We start from the raw sequence: 25,873 nt of genomic DNA, 5'->3' as shown, positions 1-25,873 counted from the left end.
TAGGTACCACTGTGGCGGGAAGGTAAATGGCGTATCCATGCACTCTGCCTTCTATCATGGTGCCCCGTTGCGGCAGAAGCGGTTTAGTCAAGCTGGCCACATGACCCGGAAAGCTGTCTGTGGACAAATGCCGGTTCCCTTGGCCTGAAAAGCGAGATGAGCGCCATAACCCCAGAGTCGCCTTTTGACTGGACTTAAGTGTCCAGGGGTCCTTTTCTTTTTTTACCTTTTTCATTCCCTTCCCTTGATAGGCATCACCTCTCATGTTTTTTCAGCACTGACTGAGGACCACCCTTTCTCAGCATCTCCGTCTCTTTTAAGGTGTTTTTATTATCATTTATTGCTTCCTGCCCTGAACTCCTCTGGAAAGGCAAGATTTAAATCAATAAGATAAATACACAAGTCTTTCAAAAACAGCTATGGGGATTACTTCCCTCCCCCTGCCCCAAATAGCCCAATCAATATGGAAAATAGCCAAAGAATGCTAACTTGATAGATACGGCAACATTTTGTCGCAGACCCCCCTGTCAATACAGTTCTACTGTATTGTTGTCCTGTACAGTTCTACAGGACAGGTATTTCAAATAGCGGCTGAAATTTTAGGATGCTAAATCTGCAAAACAAAAAAGGGGTTCCAGAATTTAAACTTGAGGGAGATCATTAAATTCTGCCCTGTTCTTTCATCTGCACTAGGCTCCCAAAGCCTGCAGAACATCCTTCTCCAAAGCTGGGGCCCTCCAGATATTTTGGACTACACCTCCCATCATCACTCACCAACAAAGGAGTACTAGGTGGGGTTGATAGGAGTTGTAGTCCAAAACATCTGGAAGGGGTTGGGGAAGGCTGTCCCAGAAGGACCCGGAGGACTACACACACACACACACACACACACACACACACACACACACAAAATCATACGTAAACGCCATGTAAAATAAAGTTTCCCTTTTATTTTTAAACTGGGCAAATTCCAAACGCTTGTTAGTGTTGGGAGGGGCTCTAATTCGGAGCAAGGAGGCTGGTGGGGAGCAGGGCTGGTTCTGGGCCCCTACTGGACTCCCCTCTTTCCTTGGATCTCCCTGTTGGGGCCAGCAGTGTGCGCCCCACCTGTCTGGGGTGCCCACAGTGAGAGGGTGCAGCAGGGATGAGTGTCTCTCGCTGGGTGGCTTAGCAGTTCCCGTATCTCAAGCTCGGATTTTAGCCTCCCTCGCCTGCCTGCGCTTTCAGCCTACCCCTCGTTTCGTTCCTTCAGCCCCTGCCTCCTTTCCCTCCTTCGCTGGCTCTCGTTTGCACACCCTCGTTTGCATATAAATGTCCATTTGTTCGCTCTATTTTTACCTATCTATCTACGCACCGCCAGCTGTTCCCTGCCATTCCTTCTCTCGGGGCTCATCCACACTTTAGCCTGTGCTTTCCAGGCACAGGTCGGGACTTAGAAGCTCAGCGTCTGAGTAATTCGGGTTTTCCCATGGGTCGCTGTTTGCTCCGACTGGGCGGGGAAACGGCAGGGGCAAGGGTGCTCAGACACAGAGCTCTAAAGCATGGAAGGGGCCTGGCAGGAGCAGAGGGAACCTAAGTGCGGACAAGCCCCCATTCAGGTACCTATTCACCCATTTGGCCTTTGACTTGGCTCACCCTTGTCCTGCCTTTCTTTTCCTTCTTTCTATTACATTCTCCTTCTTTGATCCCCTTTCCTTGGCCTTTTGCTCACTCATCACTCCTGCTTCTATTAATGCCCCATATTTTCGCACACGGGACATTAATATATATATTTATGAATTCCTATATATGCATGGGAATGAGATATAACTGCTCCCCTCTCCTTTTCTCTTGCGTTCTTACAGAAGGCAGGCAAATGAAATGAGTGAAGAAGAGATCCAAGTGAAAGGGGGTGGGGGGCAGACAAGACGCAGCGACGTGGCTAGCCTCATGGAAAGAGGTGTGTGTTTTGGGTTCTGCTCTGTGTTAGTTGCGTGGCATGGAGGTGGGTTGGGTCGGGGTCTTCTGGGGTTCATCTAGGGCAGGAATCCGGTCCGGTAGGGAAGGTCCACTTCTTCGCTAGCACCGACGTAAGACGCTCTCATGCTGGGAGAATACTATGGGGCGATACATAGACATAGAGTAACGGGGTTATTATTACCCAAGAAGATATCACAACAGCAATAGGAGCAGCTGCAGGTGGGGAACTTGTGGCCCTGCAGATGTCAATGGACTCCCAGCTCCGATCAGTTCTCGGGACACGGCCACACCTTTAAAGTACAGTGGTACCTCGGGTTACATACACTTCAGGTTACAGACGCTTCAGGTTACAGACTCCGCTAATCCAGAAATATTACCTCGGGTTAAGAACTTTGCTTCAGGATGATAACAGAAATCGTGTTCCGGCGGCGCGGCGGCAGCGGGAGGCCCCATTAGCTAAAGTGGTGCTTCAGGTTAAGAACAGTTTCAGGTTAAGAACAGACCTCTGGAACCAATTAAGTACTTAACCCGAGGTACCACTGAGTTTACGAACTTAATCTGTTCTGGAAGTCCATTCTTAAACCAAAACCGTTCTTAAATCTGAAATTACTTGGAGACGAGAGTGGATTTCATGCTCTTCATTGAGCTCATAGTGGTGAAGGGGAATGGGAGTTTCCCCAGAATGTCTGCTTTATATACATTATTTACATAATGGGCCCCACGTGATTGGCTAATTCCGGGATTGACCTGCAGGCCAATCAGGTTGCAGATTCACTTTCACCTGGAGCTGGATTGGGTGGCTCCTGTGGACCAATCAGACTGCTGCATTCTGGATCCTACTGTTCTAGGACCAATCAGACTGCTGCATTTTGGATCCTATTCAACTCAGTACATAACAAAATCGAGGTGTGCTTTCCCTATTGAGGCCTCCTGCCACCGGTGCCCTGCCACCGTTCGGATTCCGTTCTTAGACTAAGGTCAAGTTCTCAAACTAGGACATTATTTCCGGTTTTGCGGAGTTTGTAAACCAAATTGTTCTTAAACCGGACTGTTCTTAAACCGAGGTACCAGTGTACATGACTCTCCCCAAAGAATCTGGGGAAGTTTAGCTAGCTGCACTTGCTGGGAATCGTAGCTGTGCAAACTACAGTTCCCATGATTCTTTGGCAGGGGTGGGGGGAGATGTGCTTTAAAGGCAGTGCATGAATGTGGCCTCAGCACGGCCAATGGGAGACTGTAGTCCAGCAAAATCAGGGGTGCCACAGGCTTGCCATCTCTTCACTGCTTAATTGTTCTCTATCCACCGGCAAATGCATATGGCAGATAAGCAGGACTCAGGTTGGGGAAAACGAGCAGGCAGAATATCTGAACATTGCCTGAGCATTTCTGCATCACGTGGCCCTTTCTTCAGACAACTGTAGTTGCACAGGTTGTTAGCAGCACCCAAAGTTGCCCTCCTGTCCCCTTTTTATACGTGATGTGCTCATTGACCACAGAGTACAGTGGTGCCTCGCAAGACGAAATTAATTCGTTCCGCAAGTTTTTTCTTCTTGCGAGTTTTTTGTCTTGCGAAGCACGGTTTCCCATAGGAATGCATTGAAAATCAATCAATGCGTTCCTATGGAGACCGTCTGGCGACAGAGGGGAAGCGCCGCTCTGTCCCCTCTTTTGAAGCAAGGGGCTGCGGGGAGAAGATAGCTTCTCCACGCCGCCCCTTGCTTCAAAAGAGGTCCGGGGACAGCGGGAAGCGCTTCCTGCTGTCCCCGGACCTGGGGCTGCAGGGAGAAGATCGCTTCTTCCCCGCTGTCCCCGGACCTCTTTTGAAGCAAGGGGCTGCGGGGAGATAGCTTCTCCACGCCGCCCCTTGCTTCAAAAGAGGTTCGGGGACAGCGGGAAGCGCTTCCCGCTGTCCCCGGACCTGGGGCTGCAGGGAGAAGATCGCTTCTCCCCGCCGCCCCTTGCTTCAAAAGAGGTCGGGGACAGCGGGAAGCGCTTCCCGCTGTCCCTGGACCTGGGGCTGCAGGGAGAAGATCGCTTCTCCCCGCCGCCCCTTGCTTCAAAAGAGGTCGGGGACAGCGGGAAGCGCTTCCCGCTGTCCCTGGACCTGGGGCTGTGGGGAGAAGATCGCTTCTCCCCGCCGCCCCTTGCTTCAAGAGAGGTCCGGGAACAGCGGGGAAGACCCGCTGTCCCCGGAGCTTGCGGGGCAAGCTTCGTTTTGTGAAGCAAGCCCATAGGGAAATTCGTCTTGCGAGGCAACTCGAAAACGAAAAAACCTTTCGTTTTGCGAGTTTTTCGTCTCGCGAGGCATTCGTCTTGCGGGGTACCACTGTATACCTATTCCTCAACCCAGCATTCTATATTTGGAGACTTTGTTTAACCCTTCAGGTCCATTTTATTTTTTAAAAAATGCAGTCTTCTTGGCAGTTGACAAGTGGTTATTCCATGCAGAATTCCTGTACAATTGCACCATACTGCTTATACAGTAACAGCAAAGACAATCCCCTTTTGCTTTCCACTGTGTGTATATGGTCCTGTTCTAGCAAGAGGAGTTTTTAATGTTTGATGTTTTATCGTGTTTTTAATATTCATTTGGGAGCTGCCCAGATTGGCTGGGGAAACCCAGACAGATGGGCGGGGTATAAATAAATAAATAAATAAATAAATAAAGAAATAAATAAATAAATATCATCATCATCATCATCATCATCATCATTGTTATTATTACATTCTGGCTCACCAGATTTTCAATAGCCCCCCCCTCTGCTGTTTTCGCAGCACAACCATGGCCACAAAACTACAGTGGTTTGTTCTGCAGCCGCTGTGCTCGCCAGTGGCATAGCATGGGGGTTGCAGGGGGGGCAGCCGCACCGGGCGCAACATCTGGGGGTTAGGGTTAGGGGGCGCAAATCCACGGGTTAGGGGGCACAAATTGCCTTGCCCCGGGTGCTGACAACCCACGCTACGCCACTGGTGCCCGCTGTGTATCACCCTAGTGTGCCACATCTGGGTCCCGTGCAAAGCTGCACACTTACCGAAGGGGGTGGGGAATGGCGGTCGATGAGGGGGACGCTCTCAAATCGAGGACTGCCACTGTACGAAGCGCTTTGACTCCTGCAAGCAACACCGACAAAGAAGCTGAAAACAGGTCCCCCCCTCCCTCCCTCCCTCCGCAGACCACTACCCCAGAACTGGAAGGTCAAATCCACTCTCAGAGATACTCAAAAGCCTCTAATTTGCCTGTCTTTCGCAAGTTCCCAGAGAGCAAGCAATTTATATGGTTCTCGGTTTATTTTGGTCACAATTCAGGAAGCCGTAAACCAGAAGGCAGATCCTCGTTTCACCAAGGCGTGATTGATATGCCTTCCTGGGCTGTGGAGGCTCTTTGTGTTTTGGAGTCGACAAACTCCCTCCTTCCATCATATATATATAGAACCATGGAATCGTAGAGATGTGTTTGAAAATTTAATGGGAGAACGCCACTTGCAGGGTTTCATATGCACAGGCACAACTTGTGCAATACTTCCTTCTCAGAAAAAGGGAGGGACAGAGCCGGCACACCCAAGAGGCAGGGTGAAGTGCCTGCCTCAGGCGGCAGAAGGGCAAGGGGTGACGCTCTGCCTGTCCCACCACTTCTGCTGCTGCCACCGAGAGAGAGGTGCTCGTGCGTTTGCAATTGCCACTTGTCATCCTTGCCCCCGGGCAGAGAAGCCGGACAGCAATGCTGATTCCTGCTAAGTCTGGCCCTGGCTCCTGCTGAGTTTGGCCAAAGCCGGGGGTATTTTTCCGTGCCACGTTGCTGCTCGGATTCCCTGCCCTCCAGGGCGGAGAAGCCAAGAGCGATGCTTTAAGGCTTCCCAAACTTGGGTCTCCAGCTGTTTTTGGACCACAATTCCCACCATCCCTCATCACTGGTCTTGCTAGCTAGGGATGATGGGAGTTGTAGTCCAAAAACAGCTGGAGGCCCAAGTTTGGGAAACCCTGCTTTAAGGAGTGCCTCAGCTCCCTTAGGTGGCAAACCGGGATGGGCCACGACCTGGGAAGGTGACAAGATGGAGGAAACAATACTGTACTTATACAAAGTAGGAGGAGAGCAATGCCTAACCCTCCACTATACAAAGAGGATTCACAACCCAGGTTAACTGAATCAGCCAGATCTAAGAAAAATCTGGTCCCGGTCGCTTCAATTTTTTTTAAAGCGGCATTTGTAGCACATTCCGATCTGAATCTTGCCCCAGATGTTGGGCCAGGGCAGTAACAAAACAGAGCAGTAAAAGGGTCACAAGAAGGAGGGAAGGAGAAGAATAAAACAGAATGTTTGTTTGAGAAGTTTACCCTACGTTGGGAAGCTTTTGGGTGAGAAAAGGAGCAGCAAAAGGGAGAGGGAGGCCTATGCTGTCCACGCCAGAAGAGCCTCTCTGGATTTGGGAAAGCTGGATTTGGGAAAGCTGGATTTTGGGAAAGCTTCCGTCTTGGGATGGGAATAAGGGGTGATAATGAGTGCTGGGACAAAGCAGTTGTTGGCTAATTCCTGTGCAAAAAGAGTGGGAATGGGAATGGGAGAGCAGGACACGTAAGTGACAGAGAAGTGAAGGAAACTAAAGGATTCATTATCCATAACTCCCATGGAAAACTGCTTGATATGGGCTGGATTGTGGTGGTGATGGCAAAGGACGTCCATGGGTGGCACTTAATGGATACAGGTTTGGATTGAGGAGGGGCAGCTTTTGAAATATAAAGGATTGTGGGGGTTGATTTGGGTCTCAACCACGCATGTGATTTTGTATTTGTAAGGCTGCGGTTTGTCCACAAAAGGAACTGCTGAACGGGTTAAACCAGCCTCTTCGTTAAGTCAGGCATCCTGTTATCATCCTCTCACTTCACCCTGTTCACATGTCTAAAGGAGCTGGTGAAGAAGAGTTTGGATTTGATATCCCGCTTTATCACTCCCCTAAGGAGTCTCAAAGCGGCTAACATTCCCCTTTCCCTTCCTCCTCCACAACAAACACTCTGTGAGGTGAGTGGGGCTGAGAGACTTCAGACAAGTATGACTAGCCCAAGGTCACCCAGCAGCTGCATGTGGAGGAGCAGAGAGGCGAACCCAGTTCACCAGATTACGAGACTACCGCTCTTAACCACTACACCAAGCTGGCTCACATAGAGACTGTTTGGTGATGATGTTCTTTCAGGAGAGGGGAAGCCTCCTACCCATTCACTTGGGTGGATGCCCTGCCATCCTACGGGGCAGGAGAACAATAAGCCAGGGAGCTAGTCTTTTGTTTTAGGCTGTTCTGAAGCCGAAAAGAGACACCGAGGCGTGGCTCGCTCTGTGTGCTGAATTCAAAGCCATGGCTTTGGGGACATCCCTGGAAACCTAATGGGGAAGAAAGGTCTGTTGAAGTTGTTAAAGCCAGAGGGTATCTCAACCAGGTACTCAGGAAGAGAGAAGTGTAAATAGTTTTATTGTTCTTTGGGAATCGGGTAATTAAAAGGTGTCGGGGAAATAGGGGTGATGAACAGGGGTGAGCTACGCATTCGCATCACCACATGACAACCACTCCCTCTTTATGACCTGTTTGTGATGTATTGATGATGCTGTTAGAAGTGTATTATGGGAAAGGGGTGGATAAGTCTTAAAAGTTCATGCAACCCCGTGCTCAGGGTTCCTACTCTTTGTGTGTTTGAACCTTGTTGCAACAAATAAAGATCAGGTCTACTGACCGTTGTTTTGCTTCTTTAACTTGGCCAGAGACTCCTTCCTTTGACAGACTAGAGGGACCCTCAGGGAGTGGCACCCCGACGAGCTGGGCAGTGGAGTAAATCTGCACCCCAGGATTTTTTCCTTATCAGAGTGCTAATGCTTTGGGCTCTCCCATCTTATGCTCAGGTGGTAAAGGTAAAGGGACGACCCCTGACCATTAGGTCCAGTCATGACTGACTCTGGGGTTGCGGCGCTCATCTCGCTTTATTGGCCGAGGGAGCCGGCGTACAGCTTCCGGGTCATGTGGCCAGCATGACTAAGCCGCTTCTAGCGAACCAGAGCAGCGCACGGAAACACCGTTTACCTTACCTATTTATCTACTTGCACTTTGAGGTGCTTTCAAACTACTAGGTTGGCAGGAGCAGGGACCGAGCAACGGGAGTTCACCCCATCGCGGGGATTCCTAGTTCTGCTGGATCTCTCAGCGGCCTTTGATACAATCAACCATAACATCCTTCTGGACCGTCTAGAGGGGTTGGGAGCTGGGGGCACTGTTATACAGTGGTTTCACTCCTTCCTCCTGGGCCGTGTTCACCTGGGTGGTGGGGGATGAGTGTTCAGACCCTTGGGCCCTCACTTGTGGGGTGCCTCAGGGTTCCGTCCTCTCCCCCATGCTTTTTAACATCTATATGAAGCCGCTGGGAGAGATCATCAGGGGGGTTGGACTGGGTGTCCATCAATATGCAGATGATACCCAGCTCTACCTCTCTTTCAAATCAGAACCAGTGAAGGTGGTGAAGGTCCTGTGTGAGTGCCTGGAGGTGGTTGGAGGATGGATGGTGGCTAATGGATTGAAGTTGAATCCTGACAAGACAGAAGTATTGTTTTTGGGGGACAGGGGGCGGGCTGGTGTGGAGGACTCCCTGGTCCTGAATAGGGTAACTGTGCCCCTGAAGGACCAGGTGCGTAGCCTGGGAGTCATTTTGGGCTCACAGCTGTCCATGGAGGCACAGGTCAATTCTGTATCCAGGGCAGCTGTCTACCAACTCCACCTGGTACGCAGGCTGAGACCCTACCTGTCCGCGGACTGTCTCGCCAGAGTGGTGCATGTTCTAGTTATCTCCCGCTTGGACTACTGCAATGCGCTCTACATGGGGCTACCTTTGAAGGTGACTCGGAAATTACAGCTAATCCAGAATGCGGCAGGTAGACTGGTGACTGGGGGCGGCCGCCAAGACCACATAACACCGGTCTTGAAAGACCTACGTTGGCTCCCAGTACGTTTCCGAGCACAATTCAAAGTGCTGGTGTTGACCTTTAAAGCCCTAAACGGCCTTGGCCCAGTATACCTGAAGGAGCGTCTCCACCCCCATCGTTCTGCCCGGACGCTGAGATCCAGCGCCGAGGGCCTTCTGGCGGTTCCCTCATTGCGAGAAGCAAAGCTACAGGAAACCAGGCAGAGGGCCTTCTCGGTAGTGGCGCCCGCCCTGTGGAACGCCCTCCCATCAGATGTCAAAACGATAAACAACTACCTGACATTCAGAAGACATCTTAAGGCAGCCCTGTTCAGGGAAGTTTTTAATGTATGATATTTTAGTGTTTTTTGGTTTCTATGGAAGCCGCCCAGAGTGGCTGGGAAAACCCAGCCAGATGGGCAGGGTACAAATAATAATAATAATAATAATAATAATAATAATAATAATAATAATAATAATAATAATTATTATTATTATTATTATTATTATTATTATTATTATTATTATTATTCGAACCACCGACCTTCTGATCAGCAAGTCCTAGGCTCTGTGGTTTAACCCACAGCGCTACCCGCGTCCCTTACGCTCAGGTGGTATATATGTGTAAATAAAACCATATATCCTAAAGTCATGCCAAATCCAGGGCAAGTACTGGAACCCCTAGGTACTCTTGCTGTTGGAGACTGGTGTGTGTGCAAGTGTGTGCAAGTGTGCGTGTACACACATATATACACAAACATCTCTCCGTGTGTTTGGCTTTAGAACACAGGAATGACATGCGGGAGTCAGGAAACGAATGAGCAATGGCAGGTAGAGAAATGAAGAAAGCACGACTGGGAATGAGGGCGATGCAGTAGCAGTAGGCGAGGAGGAGGAGGAGGAGGGGAGGAGGAAGGAAAGGGAGAGGAAGCACTCAGATGCAGGTTGGGAGGGAGGGGTGGGGACTGCCCTCCCTTCCCCCCGCCACTCGCGCACTCGGATCTGTGCCGGTTGCTGGCTGCTCCGAGCCCCTCCCGCCTCGCAGGGGGCACCGTGACCGAGCGAGCGGGGAGGGGGGGTTGGGAGGTGGGCGCTTGGGGCTACTCACATGTACTGTGAGACGGGGGCGTTGGAAATGGGGGGGGCTGAGAGGCGCAGGCTGCCACGGCTGCCCCAGCTTGAACAGTGGCTATAGGAGCCGGGCAGGGTGGGCCCGGCCCCCCCCGCGCGCACCGTCGGCTGCCTACGTGCCTGGGGCGTGAAAGGGTCGTCGTCCTCCATGTCGTCGTAGTCCGAGTCCCTAGACGGGAATCCGAGGAGAAAGAGAAAAAGAGAGAGAGAGAGTGAGGGGCAAGGTTGGCAGATGTGTGGCTGACTTCTCAAGAAGGGTGTGGCCCCACAATTGTACTCAAGAAGCAAGAGAGCGGGGTCCTCTTTTGTACCACTAGGCTCATAGCAGGCCATGTGTCCTACTTTACAGAGAATGCTTCTCTCCTTGAACGATTCTATATTTTTTTAAAAAAATATTTTTATTATTATATTTTTATTATTATTATTCGAGTTCGGGATTTTTGCATACATTATATTATCTCCTTCCAATTTTTAAATTTCCCGTACATTTTTTTCCTTTCCCTCCCATCCCACCCACCCATATCCATTGGAAGGGTTCAAATAATTATCCTCAGCCACGGGCGTAGCGTCTTTAGTTTCCACCAAATGTCTTTCGTTCTCCTTGAAGGATTCTATACCTTCCAAGTGCCAAAGAAAAAATGGCGGCCATGCTCTCGCCCCGATAAAGTGTTTTTCGGGGCCACAATCCCGTGCAGCACCCAAAAACATGTGTTCTTGAGCACCGGGTGAGATCACGTCGCCCAAAAGCACTTTTTCCAGGGCGAGGGCGAGGTGCAGGTCACATGACACACTTGGGAGCATGTCCTGGAATACACACGTTTTGCATCGGAAAATGTTGGACGCTAGCAAAGGGCAAAGCCCTGATCCACTGCGGTCCTGCTCCAAATGGGGACCCCAACACCTGGAAAAAGTGTTCTGAACTGGGATCGAAGCAAGGGATGAGGAGTTAACATTCCCCTACCCCTGCACTAGGTTCCAATTGTACCTGCAATTTCCTTTTTAAAAAAAACCATTCGCACAATTGTGTGAATAGCATGATCTCTAGTTTGGCCCTGCTGCTAGACCAGAGCATAGGTTGGCCGGGGCTGGCGGTGGGGCTTCTTTATCAGCAGGAGAAGCTTTTCACAGAATGGAGGTAAGCATAATCACCCGCTAAATGCCTGCACAGACTGTTAAATGCACAGGACATAAAAGCTAGTTAGAAAGCTGCCTGTTCAACCAGGCTGCAGCCCACATGTCAGATGCTGCAGCTAGAATGCCTCTGGCCACAAATTGACCGCCAAGTACCCTTTTGCAATTTTGCATGGGAACACGACCACACACCTAGCTGATGCTACAGCCCGACTGGCTGATAGTTATCCATCTCCCAAGATGTACAACCTGCCTTTCGGATATTTGCTCATTGCTTAATTGCACATAAAATCTGACCCCAGGAATAAATACTAGATCGGGAAGGCAAATAGCCACTTGTCCGGTTTTCTGTGGCAAATAAGAATCACCTCCAGGCAAATCTTAATGATAAAACAATGAACAGGGAGGTGATACAAAGACTACTGCAATCGACACAAGATAACATCACCAAGTGCTGAACCACTGGTATATTACGAGTGAACTCTATATTTACTGTGTTTGCTATTGCTTAAGATAAAACCCATTTGGGAAAGAAACTACATTTGCCATTTTTATGGACGTTCATTGCTTGTTTGCAGATAGTTGCCTTGGTGATATTGTCTTGTGTCGATTCCAGGCAGATCTGGCAGGAAAGCAAGAGGAAGGGCCAGAGCTGAGCCTCGGAGGCCACCGTACATATGCAAAAGGTCCAAGTTCACTCTCCTATTGAATCAGACCAAGGGGTCCATCCATTCCAGCATCCTGCCTCTCACAACAGCCAATCAGATGTCTTCTTTGGGAAGTCCAAAGGCAGTGTATGAAAGCCATCGCCCTGTCCCATTGTCTCCCCCCCCCCCAACAACTGGACTCCAGCTCCCATCAGGCCCAGCCAGCATGGCCAATAGTCAGGGTGAAGGGAACTGTAGTCCAACAGCATCTGCATTATGGATCCGGCCAACGGCCCATCCGGTCCAAGCATCCTAGCCAACCAGGTGACATAAGTACAAGACAACTTCATATGTTCAAGTTTTGCAAAAGTGAGCTGTTATTGTTGTTTGGTGGGGGAGCTTTTTAAAGTCAACAAATGACCAACATAAGATGATGTCTGGACAAATAGGGCAGCAGCCGCCCCGCCCCTGTAGGATAATAAACTTTAATGGGTCCATTTGCAAAGTTGCATTAAATCTGATGCCCAACTCGAAGACGCCAAGGCTGTGGGTGCTCACCTGTTCTGGAACCTCTTCCAGGCCCGGGGCAAACTGCAGACGGCAGTGGTGAAGGAAAGGGCAGAGAGGAAGGAGAAGAGGAGGAGGAAGAGCAACCCTTCCATGCCATCGTAGCACAGCCCTTTCAGGGCATCCACATAGTCCTAATAAAAATAAAAATAAAAATAATAAATTTTATTTATACCCCTCCCTCCCCGGCCAGAGCCGGGCTCAGGGCGGCTAACACCAGTAAAATTACAATAAAAATATAATGGGGGGGGGGAGAAACCAATTTAAAATACAGGTTAAAATACAATTTAAAATGATGCAGCCTCATTTTAAAAGTAGCCCATAGATCAAAACCATAAGGGGAGGGAAACATAAGGGTCAGACTGAGTCCAAACCAAAGGCCAGACGGAACAGCTCTGTCTTGCAGGCCCTGCGGAAAGATGTCAAGTCCCGCAGGGCCCTAGTCTCTTGGGACAGAGCGTTCCACCAAGTCGGGGCCAGTACTGAAAAGGCCCTAGGAGAAAGAGGAAGGCACATGCAAGCGCACAGACACACACACACAGAGCAGGGTTAACAGGAGAATGGGCCTGCCCAGATGCTCTTCTCAGTAGCTTCTTTGGTCATTCTTAAACTCAGTTTCCCTAGAGCAGGGCTGGACAGACTTCAAGCTTGCAGGACCTACATTAAGATTCTGGGGGGGGGGGGTTAACTAGGACCCTGGTGGTAGCACTCCTGTTGCAACCCACCCTGGATCAGGCCAAGAGCCACCAGCTGAAGACTAAACTACCAACTCCTGTTTCTCTCTTCCTCTTCTCAGCTGGCAGGATGCTACCTTCTCTAAGCTCCCATGGGCATCTCATTCAAACATACAAAGAGATTCCCAGCTGTCAGGAGGCCATTCTCATAATCGTTGGCTCCTTTTTGATGAACCATCAATTGACCGCCCTGGGTTATTAGCCAGCAATAATATATTCCGAACATTGTCACGAGACAATGTGTTGGATGTTCGGAACAGCTGCCAAGCAAGATTTTGGCTGAAACACATTCGGTCCTTTGAATGAAGTTTAATTTGGGCAGTTTGAATAATGCTGCGCCGATGTACTGCAATGGATCAATTTGGAAGCTCTCTTCAGAGATGTCATGCCATGGAGACGAGAGCCACCGTTCGTCAACGGCATTGTACGTGCTGTGAATGACGGACACGGTATTCGACAAAACTGCTGAAATAATAGTAATTGTTCCAGAATAAAACGTAGGGGTCTTTATTTATTTATTTTGCTTCTGGGTTGGGGTGGCCAACCAGATCCTAAAGGGGAGGCCACAGGCAGGTCCTGAGTGCAGGAGCCGCTCTCCCTGTCTTGTAGTTCCCAGCAATTCGTATTCAGAGGCATCTTTCACTGGTATGCAGCCGTAGAAAAATGACAGGTATAGGACAAGTAGGGAGAAAGGGGTTCAGGGGAGGGCCCAGTGAGTGTCAGTGGATCACTTAAAGGAAGAATAAGAGTGTGTCGGTTACCTTATGAAGTCCCCGGCAGTTGAGCAGAGCAATAAGGTTATGGAATTTGCTTTCTGTGTTGTTCAAAGTGCTCTGGATGGATAAGATGTTTTTCTGCAATGCACAGAGGATGTGAGGAGAGAATCCAGTAGCCCTGGATTAGACAGCCCTTTCCCCTTCCCTCATCCTCCTAACCCACCAGATCCCTTTCTGGGCCAAGAGAATCAAGAGTCCAGGCACCCAGCGTTTTTCTGCCCCCCCCTCCTATCTGGGCATTCCTACTGACCTCAGCTGCTGGAAAATGGGGGATGGCTTCTCTTTCCAATCCGTACAGCTGAGAATGTATGTTGGACAGTGCCCTCTGACACATGGTGAGCCTCTGCAAAATGGCGGGAGGAGCACAGGGCATGTTGGGTTAGAAAACTTCACAAGCCATCCAAGAGTTCTTCTGGCAAGGCCTGTAGCCACACAAGAGCTCATGGGCTGAATGCCACGCTATCCTTTGTGCAGAAAACCACTGGGGGCAAATCCACACCACGCACTGAAAGCACCTGACTTCCCCCAAAGAATCCTGGGAGTGTTAGTTTGTTAAGCGTACTGAGAATTGTAGCTCTGTGGGGGAGAAGCTACAGTCCCCAGGATTCCAGGATCCCCAGGATTTAAATATAAGGTGTGGATCTGCATCTCAATGCCATCTCTTAAGGGCTGCATCCAACTCACATGACTCCTCAGCGCAAGGATTTACACTTGCGCAAGGGAAATCTCCCCCCCCCTCACCTGTGAGGGGCCCTCCCCAAATATGCAAATCTGGGAACTCCTAGAACAGATTTAGGAGGCACACCAGGGGAGGGAGTTCCATTGTGCAAGTTTAAATATTTGTGCTGAGGGGACGTGTCAAGAGGAAACGGCCCTGAATTTCTAGGTTAAAAAACAAACATAGCTTTTGAGATTTTCTTTTGCTTTCCAGTCCATTATGGGTCAGCTGGATATTCAGTTCAGCAAATCATAATGGGCAGAACTCTTGTTTATTCCACAATGTTGCGATGGTACAAAGTGCACCGACATAAAACTAAAAAGAAAGAAAGAAATGGCAGGTTTCTAGTCCCTACTGCTGTGAAGAAAAGCACGGGCAATGCTTGGAAGAATCCTGTGTGCCAGTGGCGTAGCGTGGGTTGTCAGCATCCGGGGCAAGGCAAGTAATTTGCGCCCCCTAACCCGTGGATTTGCGCCCCCTAACCCTAACCCCCAGATGTTGCGCCCGGTGCGGCCGGGCCCCCCTGCACCCCCCACGCTATGCCACTGCTGTGTGCAGGGCCGTCTTACCCATAGGCGCTAGGGGTGCAGGGCACCCGGGCGCTGGGCTCTCAGGGGCGCCAGGTCGAGAGTCCAGGGCCCGAGAGTTCAGCCCACGGAAGAGCCCGTCCGTCGCTTAGAGCGCCACGGCAGGCTCTTCTGCTGCAGGCTGCCCTGCGCCATGAGTTCGGGGGTGAGCAAGCCAGCGAGACGCTGAGGTGGCCGGCCGGCTCCGCCCTCCTGCGCGCCTGGGACTGGGCAACTAGGGGAGGGGGTGCTGGGCGGATCTTTGAACCCCGGCGCCGCATATGCTTAAGACAGCCCTGCCTGTGTGGGTATGTGGCTGGATGTGGTGGGAGCAGAGGGGTGGTTGGACCACATGGGTGGCCCATGGCATTTCAGGGTCCTGCATAATTCTTTGCCCTTCTTGACACAAATGAGAGTGAAACAAAGATTGCATGATGAGAGTTTCTTAATTTTCAATATTTGGACATAGTGGTCAATTCTAACATTGCATGGTAGGGAATTTGGGATAGGCTGGCCCAGAGTTGCTCCACGCACCTACATGGAGCACGCTTCTTTAAGGCTTAAGGGAAGCCTACCTGCTGGAAAGGGTTAAAGACGTCTTGGCTGCAGGTTAAGTAGTATTGCAGGATTTCTGTGGGATTGGGAAGAAAAGGAAAAGGAAATCAGACCATGGCTCCCTATCAAGGCACCAGCTTTTCCCGTGCCCCTCCTGGATCCTGTGTTTGTCTGATCTAACTTGGGTTTTACCTGTTCAAAAAGAGGTCTCTCACTCTGGACAAATATTGCCTCCCCTCCCCTTGCAGCAATTATTAACTCCAGAAGCGCAGGCTCCCCAATGTGCCTAAGGTGGTGTTACAAGAATGGTAAGGTCTCAGATATAGAATACTCATAAATGCACACATATCTAAATATATGACCCATGTGTCTGGAATAGTATGGGAGAGCAATCCTGAAGCCATTTTGACTCTCCCAATGACGTCAAATATTCCTCTGCAGTAAGGGAGGCAGATAGGGAAAGCCTTCCCATTGTCTTTTTCCTTGCAAATCCTGTCTTAAGGGCATATTTGTGTATGAACAGGGTGAGCCTGTGACCTGGACTCAGGAACTAAAGTACTGACCATCACAAAAAGAATGTCCAGGCTGCCCAGGTAATGCAACCAGTGACCATTATGTGGTATCCTGGAAGGATTTCTGCTGGAGACTGCCTCCTTCTGTGATGTATGTATGAAGGTTTTTTGGGGGGAGGGGGGTCTTGGGCTACAGGGTGGGCAATTTCAAAAGTCTATATAAGGGCTTGCGCCCCATTGTTCTGGGACCCTCCTGCCTCCTGCATGTGGTTGTGAGCACCCTGTTGCAACAGTTCCTTGAATAACGATCAGGCTTAGTAGCTGCTTTGCTTCTCAAATATACTCTGGTTGGCCTCTGTTATTTTCTCCTACTGATAGGGAACCCACTTAAGGACTCTATACAGGCTCTGGAATACCCAATAAGGGAAAGGGAGCAGTTTTTCTTATAACAGTGCTTTGCCTTTGGGAAGGGGAGCAGGCAGGATTTCCACCAAGGCTGCAGCAGGCGATGATTTATACTTCCCTGCATGATGGTCCTGGTGCCTTGTGGACACAGTGACTATTAATAATTTAAAAACCATTTCCAGGTGCTGGAAAGGTAACCTCGGAGCGATCACTGCAAAGCGGGTGTTCCCAAGCATGGCAAATTGTGCTGGCTGAAAAGCTGACACACAATTATGGATTTTGAAGGGGGATTGGCTAATCCTCATGCATTTGACTCTATATGGCTCCCATTCTTATACAGTGGTACCTCGGGTTAAGAACTTAATTCATTCCGGAGGTCCGTTCTTAACCTGAAACTGTTCTTAACCTGAAGCACCACTTTAGCTAATGGGGCCTCCCGCTGCCGCCTTCCCTTCACTCCCCCGCCCTTCCTCTTCTCTTTCTTTTTTTCTTTTTTGTGTTTCCTTTCTTGGTCTCCCCTTTTTTGAAACGTTAAGAAAAAGATAAAGAGAGAAAAGTGTATTATGAAAACCTCAGCAAGTTAAAAGTGATGTTGTATAATTTCTTTATTAGTATTTATAAAATGTTAAAATTGGTTAATTGTAATGATTTGAGGTTGCAACTACTGTGGTCCCCCCCCCCTTGTTATTGTTGAACTCTAAATAAAGTTTTATTCTGTTAAAAAAAGAGAGAACCGAATCAACTGGAGAACGAATGCCCCACAAAATACCCTGGGTTTCAATTTTGGTAGACATGGATGTTAAGTCTGGGTGACAATCTAGATCGCCTGAAATAGGTTCAGTGGCAATTAGCCCAAAGAAGGCCTTGCAGCTGAGCTGGCAAGTCAGGTGTGAGTTCAAGCCAGGTTTTTCAGGTAGGGTTGCCAACTAACCAGCGGGGGGGGGGGCAGGGGGGAAGTCCCAGTCTGCTCCTGTGCCCTTAACAGCAGACCTGATACCTGCAAAATTTGGCACTGGAAGCTTTTCACAGCATGGAGAGAAACATGATCGCTGGTGAACCTCTACACATCAGGCTTCTGCAATGAAGGCACAGCTTGAAAGTTGTCAGCCCTGCTCCCCAAATGCTAACCCACTTTTACTTTTCCCTGCGCCCCACGACACTTCCAGTCCTACCTGGGCTGAGTCCAGTGCTGGCTTGGGTTGTGTTCATCACATAGCCATCTGGCTCAAAGCAGAAATCACTCAGTCCCTGAAGGGAAAGGGGAAGAAACAAATGTCTCTTTGACTGCAGTCAGTCGCTAGCAGGATCTAAGCAAAAATGTGTGACTGCAGAAGGTGAAGTCCAGCACCTTTGACAGCCTTGGGTCACTCTGATAGGCATCACAACAGAAGGCTCAAAGCTGGGATGGTGGGGGCGGCAGCTTTGATCCGCAGGGCGTGGGAGAATGTAGAGGGTTCAAATAGAGATTTTTTCCCGGGGGTGGGGGACTTTGAAAGGAAATAAATAATGATCTGGGCACTGTCCCTGCCAAATGTATTAACAGAAAACAACAACAGCCCCAAACTCACCACAGCAGCTGCTGTCTCCAGCCCCATGGAGCCCCAGCTCAGGATGAGGACTAGGAAACTCATGACAGTCATTCTGTAGGCAGGAAAGAGAGAGGAAGGCACTCAAATGGGCACTGACGGTGGTGCAGTCTGGGCAGGAAGCCAATGGCCTGGCTCAGCTAAATGAATATGAAGCATACCCTCTAACGTGTACCAGTGCAAAACCGGGTTGCTTTCTTCCGGGGCTGTGCTCCCATGCAAGTCATTTGACCCACGTGAGAGCCACTATCTTGCATGAGACGCATGTCCGGCCGCGATCTCACACGTTTTTGGATCCCAAGTTATTGTGTGTTTGGGGGCACCATGTTCTTGCATGAGAGCGCAGCCCACCCCCCATGGGATGTCCTGATTTAATTGGGACAGTTGATGGATGTGACCCATCCATGCTGGCTCACCTCATTTGGAATTAAGTGCAGGAGGACCATCTAGAGAGCAAAGCAGGGCATGGGATTCTAAGACCAGAATCTAACATGACATCACTATATCATGGGGCACTGAGGGGGCTGATGGGAGTTGTAGTCCAAAATGTCTTGAGGGCACCAGGTTGGCCAAGGCTAGTGCAGATGCAATCTGGTGTGAGCATGCTGCCTAATTACCATGAATGGGGATATTGCCATGGTTTTGCTTCAAAGGGCTGCTTGATTAGGATTTGACAAACAAATACTAATAGTCCTTGATAAGTTTGGATGGTGTACGGGAAACCCGGCTGCAGGAGTGCCTGGTGCGAATGCTTGGGAGACCAGGAGTGAGCAAGAGGGCTTAGAAATGGTGAAGACATTGATGCAGGAGGTGGGAAAGAGGTGTGGAATGGTGGCAGGGCCTTTTTGGTGGTGGTGGTGGGATTTGGTCTCATACATGGAGGATCCACATCGGTATTGCCAGATTGTACCACTGGGCAGCGGGGAGGGGAGGACACTGACAAAGGCTGCAATGAGAAGGAAAGCGGGGGTGTTGCCTTTGTTAAATAATCGAGTCCTGGGCCAGGGAAAGCATCCGGGTTGCAAGGTCTCTATGGGGTTCTGATAGAATCATAGCATCGCAGAGTTGAAAGGGCCCATGTGGGTCCATAGCTGTCAACTTTTCCCTTTTCTTGCAAGGAATTCTATTTGGAATTTCCCTTTAAAAAGGGGAAACGTTGACAGCTATGCGTGGGTCATCTAGTCCAACCCACTGCAATGCATTAATCTTTCGCCCAACATAGGGCTTGAACCCACGACCCTGAGATTAAGAGTCTCATGCTCTGCCAACTGAGCTACCCCAGCTGTGAGGTCTGCAACCTCGCAGGTCTACTCCTTTGCCTCTCCACTCGGGCTCTTCTGGGATATTGGCAAATGAAGTGAGTATTGCAAGCAGATCCCTCTCATCTAAAGGATCTTGCAGCGCTGCCTTTTGGAATGTCTCACTACCCAGTTCGTGTGCGTTTCTGCATGGCAAATCTTTACATTTTGATATTAAACATCCCCCTGTCCCCCGAGGGAGGGCCATACAGCTTGAAACCCACTGATGTTTCGTTTCAAATGGGCAATTCCTCAGTGCATCTCTGTTGGGTGCGTTTGAGACATGAGTAGGCAAACTAAGGCCCGGGGGCAGGATCCGGCCCAATTGCCTTCTAAATACAGCCCACGGACGGTTCAGGAATCAGTGTATTTACATGAGTAGAATGCGTCCTTTTATTTAAAATGCATCTCTGGGTTATTTGTGGGGCATAGGAATTCATTCATTCCCCACCCCCACCCCCAAATACAGTCCAGCCCCCCACAAGGCCTGAGGGACAGTGGACCGGCCCCCTGCTGAAAAAGTTTCCGGACCCCTGGTTTAAGACCTAAAACGCCTTGTAGATTTGCTTCCTTGTCTCCTCCCCCCCCCCTGCTCCCTCTCCCCTCTTTTCAGTTGCCACCTCCCAACACCAGCAGCTCCCGGATGTGCCCGCCAGATGGCGCACTCACACGATTACCAGCCACTTGATCTGCTTCGCCAGCCCCAGCAAGGTGAAGAGACAGATGATGAGGTCCAGCAGCAGCAGCAGAATGTAGGCCAGCCACCTGGGGTGCCAGAGAGCGAGAGATGGGAGTGAGGATGACGCACTCGGCCCGCTTCTTCCACCTCCGACCCTTCTGCCCACCTCTTGCCACTGCCAGGTTGCTCCCCCCACTCCACCCCGGGACTGCAGAGTTGTAGGCAGCCGACTCTGGCCTCTGCCGTCAGCCAAGGGGCTCCTTGGATTCTGCCCTTCTGTCCTACCAAGCCTCCCAGGCAGTGGTGCAGTGTGTTAAGTCCTGAAATTCACATGCTCTTCATGGCACCAAGCAGCAAAAATGGGTTTTTGACCAACGCAGGCATCATGGCAAAACACTCCCCACATTTCCTTTCCACATCCTATACCTCCTACTTTGCTGAACATCCAGGCCGATTAGAAGACTTAAAAGCTTTCTCACTGTTTTGCAGGCATAGGCAAACTCGGCCCTCCAGATGTTTTTTGGGGACTACAACTCCCATCATCCCTAGCTAACAGGAGCAGTGGGCAAGGATGATGGGAGTTGTAGTCCCCAAAACATCTGGAGGGCCGAGTTTGCCCATGCCTGCTGTTTTGTGACATTTTTGTTGGTCATCATAAAGCAGCGGTTGGTTCTCAAACTATTTCCCCCCCTCTGGATCATGCTTTCAGAATAAAAATTTGTTCGCGCCCCACCGATTTATTTTTTTTAATTGATAAGAAATACTTTGGAAAACAAAAAGAAAACAATCCCTAGCAGTGCTTGATTTATAACACAGGACACAACTGCTTTATAATACGGTCATGGGGACATCCAGCAAGTATAAAACAAGGCAGCTACACATAAGAACATGGATCATTCCCAAACACTTGACGTTCATGCTCTCATCCTGAAAAGATATCTATCCATATTCTGCAAATAATAATAATAATTTTTTACTATACCACACTGAAATGTCTAAACGTTTATGAGATTGCCCTCGGATCTTTCTGACACACTTGCCATCTTCTCCCGCTGCACCCTCTGAGAACCACCATCATAAAGGGACTTTGGGGTTTCCCACCCACCCGCCTGCAAATCATGAGTGGCAGTTCAGCCCATAGTCTTACAGACTAATGTAAACCTACTTTGTTCTCTACTTAGCTTATTCGGGGCCCCTCTGGACTGGTGTTTTATTACAGGTGTTATTGACACAACGATAGTGTGTTCAAGGCAGGTTCGCTCTGTATTTATTAAATTGTTCTGCTGTGCTTCCCCAATCCTATCACATGGTGGCTAATTCAGAAGGGCCAGAACAATTGCGGTCCACAAAGGTTCTAGGATTTCAGCAGGAAGTAATGGGATGGGCACTGATGGGAGATGTGGATTATGCTAGGTTACAAAGGCCTATAGACAGCTGGTGTTTTTACTGTTGATAAGATTCTCGAGGTTGTTGTTTTGTTAGGGAATGCATGAATGCTGTGTTGAACTCTGTACTTATTCCAAGTCGCCTAAAGAGTGTTTTTGTACTAATAAATCCGAAAAGCAACAATGAAAAGAAAACCTATGCTCCCTGGAGTACACTTTTTCTCATCATATATCCATTTCTACAAAAACCCTGTCTTTCTGTCAGCACTAACACCCACCATCATTCTTCCAGCATTCCCCAGTGCAAAAAAGGTAAAGGTAAAGGACCTCTGGACGATTAAGTCCAGTCAAAGCCGTCTATGGGGTTGTGGTGCTCATCTCGCTTTCAGGCCGAGGGAGCCGGCGTTTGTCCACAGACAGCTTTCTGGGTCATGTGGCCTGCATGACTAAACCGGTTCTGGCGCAACGGAAGCCAGAGCACATGGAAATGCTGTTTTCCTTCCCACCACAGTGGTACCTATTTATCTACTTGCACTGGTGTGCTTTTGAACTGTTAGGTTGCCAGGAGCTGGCACAGAGCAATAGGAGCTCACCCTGTTGCATGGATTCGAACCAACAACCTTCTGATTGTCAAGCTCAAGAAGCTCAGTGGTTTAGACCACAGCGCCACCCACGTCCTCAGTGCATGCTCTTCTTCAGCACCCCATATCTCACCTGTAATCTTCCAGGTAGCCGATTTGTTCTGCTAGGACGCTAGGCGTGCTGCGTGCCTCGCCCCAGAAAGGGATGCCATCCAGCGTTTGCGCTACTGCCTCTGCCTGGCGGCGTGTGTTCCGCACCACGGCCACCAGCTCGGTTCGTGGGGACAGCGTCTCCTCCAGCTGGGTCAGCTCCCCTCGTACGGTCGCCGAAAGCAGCTCCACCGTCTCAGACACCTGTGGGTAGAAAAGAGGAGAGTCGCAAAGCGAGGTGTAGGCAAGGAGGAGAAGCCATATGCGCCACATGGCATCGTGTGGCGTGCAGGGCCTTGGCACAGATTCGTACACCAGACGCCTGTGGCAAACGCGACGCATTGTGTCCCATGTGTGCCTGTTCACACCGGACCCGAGTGCCAAGCTGCGCTTCGAGAACAGGCTGTCCTTACATCAGCGACAGAATGACTTAACCACAGGGTTAGTCCTGGAGATTGGCTCCCATCTTGCCAGCACTGCAGAACCTTTTCTGCGCTATAGTGGGGGTTGGCGGGGTCAGGCTCTGTGACCTGGATTATGCAAATCAAACATATTTGCTGAGATGTGTTCATTTCCTTCTTCGCACAGCCAAAGGGAAGAGGACATTTGAAAGTTTATCAATGGCTATGAGGTGCAATGTGGAGGAACGCCTTTCTGCATTCAGAGGCGAGACCTCCACTGGTTGCATCACACCAAGGGGGCCATTCGGTGAGCAGCAAAGACAGAGCGTTGCATTAGACTGACTCGCACCCTTGGCTTGCCAGACGCCATGACCTTGCCTTCCACATAGTGGGAGGGAATCCAGTGTCATGCTGTTCTAATGTTTTTTCAGTGCCTGTATTTTTGCTTACCCAGTAGAGCCACCTCCTAACCCCGCACACTATTCTGGGGGTTCTCACAACCTCCCAGAGCCGATCGGAGGCATGTGTGTGTGTGTCAGTGTGCAGGGAGAAGGGGAGGGAAAGCCATGCTGTGCCAGCCAAGGTCCTTGTGTGGGCTTCCAGTAGCAGGATGAGTTTGTTCAGTCTGAACTAGTAAGTTTCCCCACACCTGGTGGAGGCTGTTCTATTAGGGCCAATGGGCTAGTGCCCCACCAACGTCATCTCAGCCAGCCCCCACTGCCTGCCTTCTTCCTCAAAAGCAGCCCATAGGCTGGCGGACTGGCTGCCGCCCTTCCTGTTCCTCACTCTCCGTTCTGTCATTGTTGAACTTAACAGGAAGGAGGACGAGTTGGCTCTGCCTGTCCTTGGCTCTGGCGCCACCTACTGTTGGCCTCCCTGCCTTCTGCCCAACCAGTCCCAATAGACACTACCCATCACTGCCTGTGCCACACATGCCATTCTCATTCCACTCACCTGCATCACCAATATGCTACAGGTGTTCACCTTTAACACCAAGCGCACTAGGCCTGCCCTTCCAATTTCCCTACAGGCTCTGCTGTGACCTCTCTGCATGCAGAGCAGGTAGATCTGAAGTGGGATCTTTTCACACATTGGGCTGGATGTGCTTAGATATCTCCTATGCAAACTGGAGCCCTGATCGTTCAGTGTTCTGGTTCATCTGTAGGACTGTAAGTGGGTAATAGCTGAATACTGAGAAATCTCCCCTTTGGACCTTCTATTCAGGGTGCTAAGATTCCGTGGTGTGGCCAGAAAGGACAGGGCTGGCTTGCACACCCCGATTCTTCCCTACACTTCCTCTGATAACGTGTGGAGGTGAATGCCTAGACACGGCTTAGCGCTTGCGGCAATCTTAGCCGCCGTGTGCCTTCATATTAGGGGCACTTGCAACATGTCCGACGCGTGCTGTGCACATGTCCCTGGAGGGAAGAGGCATGAGTCAAATACCAGTGATCTAGCCATGGGTTGCTTACAGCCAATTTCAACCTACAGTTCCTCTCTGTAAGTGGAGCACAGATTAAAAGCATATTCAGGGGTAACTGACCATATAAACAAGTGCATGGGGTTTCCCCGCTCATTCGCTCACGCACTCACCAGAGCATCGATGGAGCTTAGTGTGTGGTTGGTGTTCAGCAGCGAGTATGTGACCTGGTACACCCCATCGTTGGTCTCGCTGTTTCCATAGAAACCGATGCCAATCCCAGCACTGTGTTGGGGGTGGAAAGAGGCAGAGAAATGGATCAGCATGCATGCAGGGTTTGCAGCTGGCATAACCCCGTTCCCAAAACAAGGGGAGGGTGTCCCTTAAATCCTGCATGGCCCCGTGTCTGTGCTGCTTGTGCCTGTTTATACCGGGATATAAGAAGCAGAAAGTCCCAGCTGAATGAGGCCAATCACCCATCGAGTGCAGCATCCCATTCTCCCAGTCTCCAAGCAGATGTCTATGGGGACTGGAACGCAGGTCCTGCACAGCCCCCAAACACTATGTAACATGGAGCTAGACTGGCCACGTGTCCTACTTCACAGAGGACAGTTCTCTATGTGAAGTACAGAGCCCAGTTTAAAGAAGAACAGCCCTAAGGAGGCGAATGCGGGAAGGGCCCTTTGAAGCTGGCCGTCAGCAGTTAAGCACCTGTCAGAAGAGGCTCCAAACAGCTCCTCCGTCTCAATAGTTTCCCACACTCTTTGATTCAGAGCTTGCGCACTAAACTGAAAATGCAGAAAGCAGGTGTTTCGCCTGCTTCACCTATGCTATATTCCGGCTCCAAAGAGGTGTTGATCGTTGCACAGTCTTTGAATGGGGGCCTGCTGCAGGGCTTCTCTCGGACCCAGAGAAGGGAGGGAGAGGGCAATCTGGAATCCTAGGACCCAGCTGACAGCGCACTGAACACAACATAACAGGAGGCGAAGGTGAGGCTTTCCAAAGCAGGCTGTCGCTCCCTCCCTTTTGCAATCGCTTGCAACGTAGCCTCAGCATCCCGTGCAAGGCCCACCGCTGCCATGATCTGTGGCGAGGGTGGGCAAGGACGGGCAAGGGAACCCAGAGGACATGTGTGGATGGTAACAGGCACCTGTGGACCGGGGGTGGCAGCAGGTGCATATTGGATGTGCACTCATCCAGCCCGTGCTTGCAAACGGCTGTGTAGCCGTGCTCCTAAGGAACCCACGGCAGGAACAAGGAGGGATCCTCCTGCAGGCACAATGGAGGGAATCTTTGCCAAAGAAAAAAAGAAAGAAAGAAAGAAAGAAAGAAAGAAAGAAAGAAAGAAAGAAAGAAAGAAGGAGTTGCATCAGGAGAAGTGCTAGTGCAGACAGGAAGAGCAGGAAGGGACGAGCACAAAGATGCATTGGGGGAGCAGCATCAAGCCAGGGAGGAAAACATCTAAGCTCCTTATGGCAACTGGCTGGGGATTGGGAAGGGATTTGCGCAGAGAGGGAACAAGTGAGTGTGAAAGGAACGGTGCACAAGAGAGACTCTGTTATCTCCCCCCCTCTCTTTCCTCCTCCTGGATTGGGCCACCTATCTGCGCCTGGCTCCTGACAACCGCATTTGCCCACCCCCTGGCTCGCTTCTTAACTGTAATTATGAGCATGCCGGGTGGGTAATTACAGTCTTTCTGGTAATGACACAGGCGTGCGCAGAACAGCTGCAACCAAAAT

The 25,873-nt window shown here is 50.2% G+C and overlaps 1 protein-coding gene and 1 long non-coding RNA gene across 3 annotated transcripts in view; one reads left to right on the top strand and one right to left on the bottom strand.

The window, feature by feature from the left end:
• Positions 1 to 930: 930 nt before the first annotated feature.
• The window catches only part of TTYH1 (tweety family member 1), a 65,389-nt gene continuing 40,446 nt past the window's right edge, over positions 931 to 25,873 (bottom strand). The window contains exons 3-14 of one of the 2 annotated variants that reach the window (XM_081167128.1): positions 24,308 to 24,419; positions 22,297 to 22,517; positions 20,188 to 20,283; positions 18,203 to 18,275; positions 17,807 to 17,882; positions 15,738 to 15,793; positions 14,129 to 14,221; positions 13,864 to 13,956; positions 12,360 to 12,502; positions 10,001 to 10,192; positions 4,992 to 5,070; positions 931 to 2,096 (exon numbers count right to left, since the gene is read on the bottom strand). In XM_081167128.1, coding sequence (XP_081023254.1) covers positions 2,016 to 2,096; positions 4,992 to 5,070; positions 10,001 to 10,192; positions 12,360 to 12,502; positions 13,864 to 13,956; positions 14,129 to 14,221; positions 15,738 to 15,793; positions 17,807 to 17,882; positions 18,203 to 18,275; positions 20,188 to 20,283; positions 22,297 to 22,517; positions 24,308 to 24,419 — 1,315 coding nt within the window. In that variant the 3' untranslated portion in view covers positions 931 to 2,015. The remainder of the gene's footprint in view (positions 2,097 to 4,991; positions 5,071 to 10,000; positions 10,193 to 12,359; positions 12,503 to 13,863; positions 13,957 to 14,128; positions 14,222 to 15,737; positions 15,794 to 17,806; positions 17,883 to 18,202; positions 18,276 to 20,187; positions 20,284 to 22,296; positions 22,518 to 24,307; positions 24,420 to 25,873) is intronic. The other variant, XM_081167129.1, reaches the window with a different exon arrangement.
• Positions 11,437 to 13,598, top strand: LOC308571566. The gene is made up of 2 exons (XR_014001523.1): positions 11,437 to 12,125; positions 13,165 to 13,598. It is a non-coding gene; the product is annotated as an uncharacterized lncRNA (long non-coding RNA).

This window comes from Podarcis bocagei (assembly GCF_964188305.1).
Source record: "Podarcis bocagei genome assembly, chromosome: 13".
Lineage (NCBI taxonomy): Eukaryota > Metazoa > Chordata > Lepidosauria > Squamata > Lacertidae > Podarcis > Podarcis bocagei.
This window is presented reverse-complemented; position numbering and strand designations above follow the sequence as displayed.